The sequence below is a fragment of the Podarcis raffonei genome, chromosome 12 (assembly GCF_027172205.1).
Source record: "Podarcis raffonei isolate rPodRaf1 chromosome 12, rPodRaf1.pri, whole genome shotgun sequence".
NCBI classification, from domain to species: Eukaryota; Metazoa; Chordata; class Lepidosauria; order Squamata; family Lacertidae; genus Podarcis; species Podarcis raffonei.
Window position 1 is genome coordinate 21579040 of NC_070613.1, and position 12530 is coordinate 21591569.

General features: G+C 42.8%; 1 protein-coding gene across 4 annotated transcripts in view; it reads left to right on the plus strand.

Annotated features, from left to right (window-relative positions):
• Positions 1-12530, plus strand: part of PRTFDC1 (phosphoribosyl transferase domain containing 1) — a 53502-nt gene that overhangs the window by 7439 nt on the left and 33533 nt on the right. For 3 of the 4 annotated variants that reach the window (XM_053409593.1, XM_053409595.1, XM_053409594.1), the window contains exon 3: positions 1149-1332. In XM_053409593.1, coding sequence (XP_053265568.1) covers positions 1149-1332 — 184 coding nt within the window. The remainder of the gene's footprint in view (positions 1-1148; positions 1333-12530) is intronic. The other variant, XM_053409596.1, reaches the window with a different exon arrangement.

The window sequence follows — 12530 nt, forward strand, 5'->3', positions numbered from 1 at the left end:
TTCAAGGTGCACATTGTAGTCCTCAGAATAGCAAAAGGGTTAGGAAAATGAGGAGATCTTAAAAGACAATTCAGCACCTCCTTCTGAATAAAAATAACAGCAACCAGAGGTCACTAATCCCCTTACTGGGTAATCAACATATTTTAAATGCCTGAATTAACAGGTGTGGAAAAAGAACTTCAACTGTAAGTGAGCAATTGTAATTTCCGCAGCAAAAAAAATTAAAAAGCTGCCAAGAAATCGCCACACACCCTCCGTGAAATGATTGCCTGTGTGTGAAATATGTGTGAGCATTCTACTGAGTTCTAGATCTTTTGGATCAGGACACCGGAAAGATAGCCTTCACCTGGGTTATGTCTACCTGGACCTTCAGATCCTCTGTAGAGACCCTCCTCTATGTGCTGAGTGGGGTTTGCAACTAGAGAGAAGGACGTATTTGTGGTGCCACCCCTATCGTGAAATAGTTACCCCAGAGTGGCTCACCTGATGCCATCCCTATGGTCTCCTTTTGGTGCCCAAGTGCAGACCTCTTCATTCACCCAGGTCTTATTGAAGCAACTTGCGTTTAAAGAGAGAGTGTTGTAAACCTGGTCTTCCAGTGGTTGGGTTGAGTTGTGTTTTATTTTCTACTCCGAACTGGTTGGTTTGGAAGGAAAGTGTTGTGCTACATTCTATGGTTTCCAGTATATTTTAATTAATTTTGTGTGTGTTTTGTGTGTGTGTGTGTTTACACCGAAGGGAAGTCATATAAATTCAGCAATAAATAAAATAAGTACAGAAGATCCCAGGAACTTTGTGGCTAGGCTTTCTGGCTATTTTGCTTGTCCTGAACACATGGAACTTGGTTTTTTTTCTTACATGTGCCTTGATATGCTGCTAATATTTGTGCATTAAAAAAATCCAGTTCCACCAGAATTTGGGTGGCGATGCTCATTTGAATACAAATGTAGTTTATCTGCACCAAATTACTTTAAATGGGATGCACATTCAGACGCCCATCTCCACCCACATTCTGGTGCAACTGATCCTGAAGTTGAATCCTGAAATGAGACCTTGAACTTTACTATTTTTGAATTGCACCATAGAATATACTTGCATTGAAAAATCCCAAGTCTTACCATATATTTATCCTTAATTTTTTGCTTTAGGACAGAATGTTTGGCCAAAGATATCATGCAAGACATTGGATACAATGACATTGTAGTTCTCTGTGTACTTAAAGGTGGCTACAAATTCTGTGCTGACCTTGTGGAGCATATTAAGAACCTCAGTAGAAATTCAGAAAGGTTCATCTCCATGAAAGTTGACTTTGTCAGACTGAAAAGTTACCTGGTAAGTAATGATTTTGCTTACTTAAAGAAAAAAAAACCCTCGTGAGTTGAATGTGGTCTGATTACAGTTTGTATACATGGATTTTTATTTTTTTTAAAGGCAGGCATCAAAGCCCAACTTTCCCAGTTTTTGCTGTTGCAGGCTTCAATGAATAAACTGATGTAATGTAATGAATTAACTTTTCTCCTTTCGTGAACAGAACAGGAATTTGGGAGATGACACACTCAACTTAAGATCTGGTTGATTTTTTAAGAATCCTAAATGATTTACTCCACTACAGCTTTATTGCATCCATTATTCCTTCTCTCTCAGTGAAACTGAACCAGCTAACACAAAGTTCCATTTTTAATAATAATAATTATTATTTATAGAGAGAGAAAGGGGAAAAAACTATCCCCAGAGTCCCTTGGGTCAATTAGTTCTGTTTAAGCCTATTTAAGATCACAGCATAGATGTGGCTTAGGTTTGAAGCAAGACTCAAGCCAAAAAGCGTGGAACTGGGTCCATGAGCCCAGGTGGTGGAGGTGGGACTGAGATCTGACACTTCTTTCTCTTACACATCACCATCCACACACCCAGTAGCAAATGGCTAAGGAACAGGGAGGAGTTTCTAAAGCAGTTTGTGATATGACATGTGGTTTCACAGATGTTTGGAGAAACAATGCGAGCAATTCTACCGTGCTAGCACAAGCCCCTTGGGCAAACCAGAGCAGCACTTTTGGATCTTTGCCATTTTTTACAGCGAACTATTTGTTTTTGTCATGAATCCTTATAATAGAAGGAACAGGAAGGTAGAAGCATCCCACCCACAGGGCTGGCCCCAGACCAAATGCAGGGAACATCCCCACCAGCCCCCTCTCTGTGTTCAGGTTTTTGGATGTCTTGTTTTTTATTGGATTCATAGTCCATTTCATGACTGTGCACAATTTCCAATCATGCAATTTCCATCCACAGTTCTTGTGGATCAGGAACTAGTTAAGTTAGCAGGGAGCAAAGAGTAGTATGGAGCTCAGAAAATGAAGTGTTTCCTCCCCTCCCCCCAAGGATCTGTATTCTTCTTCATCATCATCATCATCATCATCATCATCATCATCATCATCAAATCTTTATTGGCATCACATACAAACATTCAGAATAAATAGGCCAGGCCATTTCAACAGTACAGTCGTACCTCTTGTTACGTTTGCTTCAGGTTAAATCTTTTCAGGTTGCATCCCGCGGTGGCCCGGAAGTACCGGAAAGGGTTACTTTTGGGTTTCGCCGCTCGCGCATGCGCAGACACTCAAAATGACGTCATGCGCAGAAGCGGCGAATTGCAACCCGCGCACACGCAGATGCAAGTTGTGTTCTGCTCATGTTGCGAACGGAACAGATCCCGTTTGCAACCAGAGGTACCACTGTACAGTCATTTGCCAAAGGGAAGAAGAGGTGAGCAAGATCTGTATTTGGACCTGCGCTTTTTAAGCAGTGATGTGAACAAGTTTGCTGATGATACTAAGTTGTTCAGGGTTGTTAAAAGAAAAGGAAAAGGATTCTGAAGAGCTCTGAAAGGACCTCTCCAAATGGTGAATGGGCTTTAAAATAGCAAACACAATTCATTGTAAACAAGTGTAAAGTGATGCATGTCAAAAAATATTAAATTCACATATACGGTACATTCATGAGGTGTTAACTGGCAGCAATTGACTAGGAGCAAGACTTTGGAGCTGTAGCAAATAGGTCAGTGGAGATGTCAATGCACCATGCAGTAGCTGTGAAAAAAAGGGCAGATTCTATGCTGAGGGATCATATTGAAAGGAACTGAGAATAAAATTCCTGACATCATTAATGCTGTTATGGGGTGCAGCCACATTTGGAATGCTATGTACCATTCTGGCTACCTCGCCTCATAAAAAGAGAAATGGTAAAGTTGGGAAAGGTTCAGAAGAGGGTAACCCAAATGATCAAGAGGATGGAGCAAGTCCTCTAAGAGGAAAGGTTGCGGCATTTGGGCCTTTTTCAGTTTAGGGGAAAGGCAAGTAAGGGGTGACATGATAAAAGAGCGTAAGATTATGCACGATGGAGAGAAAGTGGCTGGAGAATTTTTTTTCTCTCATAACACTGGAATGCATGGACACCCAATGGAAGCTGAATGTCGAGAGATTAAGAACAGGCCAAAAAAAGAGTACATTTACTCACCCAGTGCATAGTTAAACTATGGGATTCGCTCCCACAGGAGACAGTGATGGCTACCAATGTGCATGGCTTTAAAAGAGGATTAGACAAATTTGTGGTGGTAAAGACTATCAGTGGCATAGCTGTCAACTTTCCCCCCTTTTTAAGGAAATTCCCTTATTCCGAATAGGATTCCTCGCAAGAAAAGGGAAAAGTTGACAGCTATGATCAGTGGCTTCTAGCCAGGATGCTCCTAAATGCCAGTTTCAGGAAACTGCAGTCGGGGAGAATGCTCTTGTGCTCAGGTCTTGGTTTCAGGCTTCCCAAAAGCATCTGGTTGGGCACTGTGAGAACAGCATTCTGGACTAGATGGGGTATTGACCTCTTCCAGTAGCCTCTTCTTATGTTTATCTCTGTCATAATAGGGTTAGAAAGTTGCACCTATGAATCTGATTCCAGTTGTTTACATACACACACACACACACACACACACACACACACACTCACTGTCCCAGTAAAAATATTAATATTAATATTATTACCCTGCCCATGGCTCGGTTTCCCCTGCCACTCTGGGCAGCTCCCAACAGAATAATAAAAACACGATAAAACATCAAATATTAAAAGCTTTCCTAAACAGGGCTGCCTTCAGATGTCTTCTAAAAGTCAGGTAGTTGTTTATTTCCTTGACATCTGATGGGAGGGCGTTCCACAGGGCAGATGCCACCACCGAGAAGGCCCTAAAACCTGGTTCCCTGTAACCTCACTTCTCGCAGTGAGGTAACTGCCAGAAGGCCCTCGGAGCTGGACCTAAGGCTGAACGATGTGGGTGGAGACACTCCTTCAGGTATACTGGGCCGAGGCCGTTTAGGGCTTTAAAGGTCAGGACCAACACTTTGAATTGTGCTCGGAAACGTACTGGGAGCCAATGTAGATCTTTCAGTTCACCTCTAACTCCAAGTCAAACCATGGCTAAGTGCGAAGGAGGAACTTGCTGTCAAAATCATGGCCGTTCCTTCCCTGGTGCTGCTGCACTGCAGAGTGCTATATCACAGTTTGGCTTAGTGTTTCATTCAAAATCCAGGCTCATGGTTTGTATGGTTAATGAGACAACTGGCTAACTAGATAGCTGGAGACAGATTTTTCCTCTTGTCTCCTCAGGAGTCACCTGGGTCACCTCATAAATCCAGCCCTTCATCCCAAGACTGGGCAGGAGATGAAGATAGCAATCTTGCACACCCCAGGAATCCATCCCATTCTGCTGCCAACCCCAGGGTGGTGCTGGGCTGCGTTTAGTTTCTGCACCAATATTCGTGCAGACACATATCAACCAGAACCAATGCTGGTATCAGCCTGGTTATGAATACAGTGGTACCTCGGGTTAAGTACTTAATTCGTTCTGGAGGTCCATTCTTAACCTGGAACTGTTATTAACCTGACACACCACTTTAGCTAATGGGGCCTCCCGCTGCTGCCACACCACTGGAACACAATTTCTGTTCTCATCCTGAAACAAAGTTCTTAACCTGAGGTAATATTTCTGGGTTAGCAGAGTATGTAACCTGAAGCGTATGTAACCTGAGGTACCACTGTATCCCTTTCAGTTGCTTTTCATTATTTTTCTGTGTGGGATCAAACCTCCTCGCTTTCCTTGCTCTGTTTTCCCATTGCATTTTAACATCTCAGTTTTATTTTTATCTAATTCGCTTTCTGGGGCCAGATAGTGGTTTTCCTTGAACGCATTTACTCCCCAACCCCACCATTCTCTTCCAGCTTCCCCCTTACTAACCATTTCCTGTTTCTCTCTCTCTTTCTCTCTCTCTTTTCCTTAAGGGAGTCCTGCTGCTTTCTGTTCCCTTTCCATGCAGCTGTGCTCTCTTCTGTCTCCAACTGTTTGTCTCGGAGAGCCATGTCCAAGTCTTGTAAACACTGGTGGGATTCTGATGTCTTTTCTTGCTCCACGTTCAGCATTCATGGCTAACAGGTTAGTTCATCGTAGACAATGGTCAATGGAAGCGGGGTGGTGGAGATAATCTGGATTTAACCACTTAGGAAATACGCTACAAAGTTTTAGTGCAGCCTCCCCCTTCTTTTTTCTTCTTGTGTGCAAGGAGAGGTTTTTGGCAACTGCCAATGCTTGCTACCTTACCAACACAGCCTGACAGTGCAACCCACAGCAATCAAACACATCAGAACAATGCAACTCGGCCAGGCTTTTTCCTGCTTTCTCAATACCGGACACAAAGGCAAGCGCTGGACAGTTTCAAAAGCCGTGCAGGGGGGCAGGCAGTTTGAATATAATGTCTTTGTGCGCATGCAAATGGAGTCTTTTTGGATGGCAGGTACCTCTTGAGCCAATGGAGGTTCCATCTGCCTTCACAAGTATATAAAAATTCCAGCTAAAGCCAAAACTGCTGGTGGATGGTGGTTGTTTTTGCAAAGGATTTCAGTTGAAAAACACCCCCCCCCCCAAAGCCCATAACCCTTGAAAAGATTTTCAGCACTCTTTTTTTCATGTTCATTTGTGAAACCCTCCACTTTCTTTGCCTATTTTTTAAAATTGATTTTTGAAAATATGATCAGACAAACCATATATTCTCCTGCCTTTCTTCACCCCCACCTTTCAGTGTGGCCCACAGTGAGAAGACGAGGGAAGGGGGCGATCATTATGTGTATCTATTTGACCTAGCTCTGTATTGTGATGCTATGGCTCCGGTGCCAGGCTTGTATTGTTTTTAATCTCAAGTGCCTTCACTTGCCCTCAGTGACATCTTTATATAGCTAAATCTGATTGGTTACGTAGATTGTGACATTTTCCTCATTCACTGTGTGATCCCTGGTGGGCTAGAATCGCCCGGGAAGGAGGAGGAACCACAGAATATACGATATAAAAGTTTTGAGAGAAAATGTCTACACAGCTAGTACTGCAAGGTGAAAACTCGAAATCAAAACTGGGAAATACTCATTGCAGTTCCATCCTCAAGCATCAACGTGGATTTCTCGCTCGTTTATACTCAGGGACTCGGCCTGAGACTTGGTGAAACCAGGGCTTTCTTTGCAGCTTCCAGTCAGCTGCAACTTCCTCGCAAGCTCCATTGAATTGAATGGGAGTTTGCACAAGAACTCACTACAGCTCTTGTGCAGCTCCTGTTTGGCTGCTAACCCCAATGGCTATGTTCTGCCTCCACTGTAGTAGTAGTAATAATAATAATAATAATAATAATAATAATAATAATAATAATAAATTTATACATACCCTGCCCATCTGGCTGGGTTTCCCCAGCCACTCTGGGCGGCTTCCAACAAAAGATTAAAATTACATTAAAACTGTAAGGGGTACTATGGTTCTGATAGTAGTTGCTGGAAACCACAACAGGGGAAGAGTGTTGTTGCACTCAGGTCTTGTTTGCAGGCTTCTCATAGCCATCTGACTGACCACCGTAAGAACAGGCTACTGGGCTTGATCCAGTAGACACTTGCATTCTTACTTCTTGATCCAGAAGACACTTGCATTCTTACTTCTTTCAGTGGGGCTTGGGAATAATTTGCTTAATAAGCCCAATATACACGAGCCTTTTCCTGATCATGCAGCCCTCCCCACCCCACCCCTTCTTCTCAGCAGCCCTGAACAAATTGCCAGAGTTTTCAGTTAACCATAGTTTTCCTGTTTGGACCAAACAGGCCACTGTGGTTTAGGCTTCAGAACGAGTCAGGATTTTAAACCATGGTTTGAAGTTAGGTGACGATCTGGGCTTGTTTCCAAAACCTGGTAACCTCTATGGTTTATTGAAGACTTCTGCATTTCATTCTGGCAACACATGACTGAATGCAGCCAGTCTCTCACCAACTAAGGCAGAGATGAAGAACCTGTAGCTGCCCAAATGTTGTTGGACTACAACTTCTATCATCCCTGACCATTTGCTATCCTGGCTGGGGCTGATGGGAGTTGGAGTTTAAGAAGATCTGGAGGGCTCCAGGTCCCTCATTGTTACATATTTAAAAAAATATTAGAGAGAAGCCCTCGTCTAAAAGTTGCTAAATGTGATTGGTATTTTAAATAAATTTTCACTGTATTTCTACAGAAGGGATGCAGGCAATTTGAAAAAAAAATGTTATATGGTCTCCTAGAAGAATATTTTTAGTAGTGACTGTCGAATATGTGTTTCAGCTTTGAAAATGGCATTTTAAACTTCTGTTATCAATAAAGTAACTCTTTGTTCATTCCTGTGTTTATAGGAAATCTTCAAAAGAAAGTTGTTTTGCTGATGTCTAAATCATGTGGTAGAAAGTGTAGGAGATATGTGGTTTGAGCTAGCTTGCTTAATCCTTTGAAACTCATCACAATTATTTATGGTATCCAGAACATAACTAATTTTAAAAATGTGACCTCCCTACTGAATAACAACCAAGATACACAATGGGTGCATTGATACGTGCACACAACCAAATACATTGATATTATACGTTTGGGGTTTTTTCCTACATTCCATTATTTGCAATTTATTTTACAGTTTTTCATTCTCGGCGGTATGTTGTCTCAGACAGAAGGATCCATGCCTGAAAACACTTGAGAAAAACATACAACAATACGGGCTTTGTGCCTGAACCTTTTAGGGAATCTGATTACATTCAGCTAATAGTTCAGGTTTTGGTAAACTGAGATTGGGGTAGCCAAGGTCGTGGTTTCCAGATGTGGCTGGACTGCAGCACCCTTTATCCATGATGATTGGCTGATGGGAGTTGCAGTTTGACAACATCTGGAGGGCACCATGTTGGCTCTCCGTGCTGTAGACTTATAAGACACTCGGCCATTTTTAAAGTTCTAATAAATTTGTGGGCTACACTAGAACTCTGCAGATCAAGTTTTCTTTTTCAAAAGTGATGAGCTCAAGTCAATATATGTAATCCTGCCCTTCCTCTGAGCTCCCTCTCTGGCTCTCAGTCACCAAACCTACAAAGGTCCTTTGTCTCCACACTTCTTGCCAAGGGTACACAGTCCTCCTCTCCCTTGGTCTTGCCTGTGTTGTGTCTACCCTCCCCCACCGCCAGTCCCCATGCTCCACTTTCCCCATTTCCAACTCTTTCTTTAATACGCTTCTCTGTTCTGTTTGGAATTCCCTTTTTGTTATTCGCTTCTCACCCTGCTTCCTACCCTTTGGCCCTTATTTTGGCCGCTCTGCCTCCAGGGTCCTTGTCCACCCAGCATCCCCACCTACTTTGGAATAAATATTTATAGGCTGAGGCTGCTGGGGTTTGTTGCTGTGCTTGGTTTTGGTTGTTGGTTATTGTTGTTTTTGTACTTTTGGCATTATGAGGAATCAGATGCTGCAGCTATGAATGAAGTAATGACTTCCTACCGGGAGCCCATCCATTGTGGTTTCCTGGCACGGAAGCACAATCCAAAGGGACACTTGATTACTGCTAGATGTTCCACTGCTAATTTAGACGAGTTTCAGTGTTTCATTTATAATGGGAGTAAGTGCGTGCTCTTTTCAGGCTGAAGGACGTTTCCCAAGCGAAATAACCGCACTAAAAGCAGATCAGCAGCAAATTTTCTAAAATGCAGCTTATGGAAACCACTTAATTCGTGGCCAGTAGGAAAAAGAGAAACTTAAAAGGCTTGCTAACCTTTAGTGGCATTCAGTCAGTATGCTCAGTGCATTTTGCCAGTTATCTATACCTAATTGGCATGGAAAATTGAACTCATGACTCCTTGTAGGAAAACGCACACATGGGTGTGTGTTTTTCACCCTGCTCTGTGGGTTACAGGAGAATCTCCACTATTTCAGTTGGTTAAATGCTTTTCCTTGGAAGAAGCCGAGGTCAAGCATTCTGTTCCCTGTGCTTTCATATCTGCGGTCAAAGTGGTGATTTGTATTGTCTTCATTCACAGTATGCGGTCGTGGATTAATTACATATTGGCGCCTGCCTGGTGGAGTGAATTCCCATCACCCCTGAAGCCAATGTTTGCACTAATTTAAGATGAGTTTTTTTAAAATGGGTGGGAGGGCCAAGTATAAGAAGCCAGTTAGCGCAGAATTTGGCCCTGCAATACAAGCCTTGGCAAGGGGTTCTTGGCAAGGAAACCTTCCTTTTCTCCGTTTTGGTAGGAGCTGTTTCAGCATTAGTAAGAAGAGCCAAACAAGACTATTATTATAACATATTGGGAATTTTTGAATTGGGCAAGGTTACTGTTAGTGATGGGGAAGAACTGAGGGGTGCCCTGCGGTTTGAGGGAAATGCATGGATTTGATTTTTTTTTTTTAATGGAGGGGAGGATGGGGACCAAACTGCACTTGTTATTCATGTGTGTGGGTTTTTTTCCCCTTTTCTTTTTAACCACTGCTTGCAACTCTGGTTTGTTGGGTGTGCTTAAACCACAGTTTCCTAGTTTGGGTGCTATGGCAAACTGTGGTTTAACAAATCAGGAAGACTTTTGTGAAGTCAGGTCCTTGGGATAAACACAAGCACTTGTTCAGCTCACTTAGGTCTTCAACCAGTGAATCTACATCCACAGGTGGATCAGGAAGATACGCCAGGTGGTTCTTGACCAAGTTGTTACTGCCATATTGGATTTCAGCTACAGCTGGCTAGACCAAAATATGCAATGGGCATGGTTTTCTAATTAGACTCTCAGTTTATCAGTTTCCACAAGTGCTGCAATATGGCAGGAGAAAAGCATGAGCCATTCTAAGCCCATGATTCTGTATTTCGGGCTGTGTGTATTACGTATTAGGCAAAGAGCATTCAGCATCCTGAGATTCTTAGTTTTCCATTTAAAAACATGAAGCTGCTAAGCCTGGGGTAACCCAACATGATGCTCTTCTGAAGTTGTTGGAATACAAGTCCCATCATCCCTGACCATTGCCCGTGTTGGCTAGGGCTGATGGAAGTTGGAGTCCCAACAACATCTGGTGTGCACTAATGTTTGCTTAACCCCACACTAAGCTGTACGACTGCAAAAGTGTGCTAGAATGTTTGTGGGAGTGTTCCTACAGGTTTCATTGGAGAGTGAGAATTCAGTGTTCTGCATAAAGTCCCTCCCCCATCTTAGAAGAATCAGAATAAATATGCTTAATACATTTCAGTGTATATGTAGACCAGGCCTTCATTCTAGTACCCTTTCAAATGGGGTGGTTGGCTCACAGGCCATAGGATCCCGTTTTTCTTTATAGTTTGTTCCCATGGTACAAGTTCCTTTTGCCACCCTGTGGGAGGATGAGCAGGATATACATTCAAACAATAAGAATAAAGTCCCCTTGGTGTAGATGCTCTAATTTTAACACACGTAACCCTGCCTATAGCCTATAGCTATCTCACTGAAGGAATAGCAGCAATCCCTTTGGGAATGCAAGACCCAGAGGACGTTTCAGAGGATCCCAATATGTTCATGCAGCTGTAAATATTAACTAGTGAAAGTGTTGCTTGGGAATTCTAAGAAGAAGGAGGAAAAAAATCAAGGTAGTTCTGAAACCAGTGGTTAAAATCACTGCAGTTTTAGAAGGTTCAGCCTGCCATCTTGATTCAAAATGGCACCCACTTGTATCCAAATATAGTCAGATACCTGCTTCTTGATCTCAGCATCCATCATGCAAATGAATCAGGACAATGGCCCATCTAGTCCAGCATTCTGCTCTCGGAGTGGCCAACCAGAGGCCTTTGGGAAACCTGCAAGCAGGACCTGAAAACAAGGGTATTCTCCCCTCCTGTCGTTTCCAGCAACTGGTATATCTTAAGGATCCAAATGCTCATAGAACAGACTAAGTAAAGAAACAGTTTTCCAAAGTATATAGTGTTTGTTTGTTTGGTTTTGTTTCTATATGAATGACAATGCTTAGAGAGCATTTCCTTTCAGATAGCTCTGGAAAAGGAACATTGTTAATTGGAGCAAGCCCAGAAGCATTATAATTTCTCCCAAGGAATTTTATGACATCCTCTGCTGGCATCTCTCAGGCCTTGTTATTTAAAATAGATCAGATGGGGACCCCGCCTTGCAAGGCATAAGCCAGAAAGAGCCTATTCAGTCTAGTTCAAGAATGTGGCAGTAGCAAGGAGGCATATTTCAGCACGACATATCCAATTCCACGTTCTTTCATGTGCCTCATCCATAAGTGGTTCTTGTGATTAAACACTGAGCTAGTTTGAGTTGGGATAGCAGAGCCTTCAGATGTCCAGGAATGGAAAGAGACCTTGAAGAGTGTGGTCAGAAGGCAGAGGGCCTCATGCTTTCAGAGAACAAATGCACTTTGTAGTATTCATGTCTCCATCTGCTGACCGTCCTCGTGGTTCTGGTTCCATAATTTTGGAGTCCACGGCCCATTCTTCACAAACCTAGATCTCAAGCATTACTTGCTCCTTGAACCCCGGCTTTTGCAACTGACCCAGGGTATGGTCTGAAGCTAAGCAGATGTGGGTCTGGCCAGCACCTTGATGGGGTACCATCTGGGAACCACATAAACACTGCTTTGGGTTGTATGACAAAAGGCTGTAGGGCGGGATATAAATGTAAAATTGCTAACTTGCTAGCTTGTTCCTAGTACCAACATTTTAAACTTTCTATTGAAAAGATGCAATTACATATTTATTGATTCAGTGGGTATGTGGATGATGCATGGCTCATGTGATGATGATGCACCTCCTCCACCTGTCCAGTTGACCTGTGGTAAACTAAAAGGTCTTTATGCTCAGGTATCTTAATTGCTGTCCACCACCATTCGTCATTCCCCTGAGACAGTTTACGCCAGGATTAGATTCAGTACCTGACCCCACTTCAGTCCTCAAATGGTTCCAGTACCTGAATTCCCCAAGTAGGATGGTTGTTTATTTCCAAACTCACCCAAGACTCATTCATATTTGTTTATTCATAAGTGGTGATAATTAAATGCCTTATTCAGGGGCAGCAGGCCACTGAATACCAGTTTCTGTATTAGAAAGCTTTTGCCTGCAGGCCCTGTTTTTGTGGACCTCCCAGAGACACCTGCTTGGCTCCTGTTAGAAGCTTGATCCAACAGAGCTGTTCTTACAATTTCTAAAAGAATTACAGT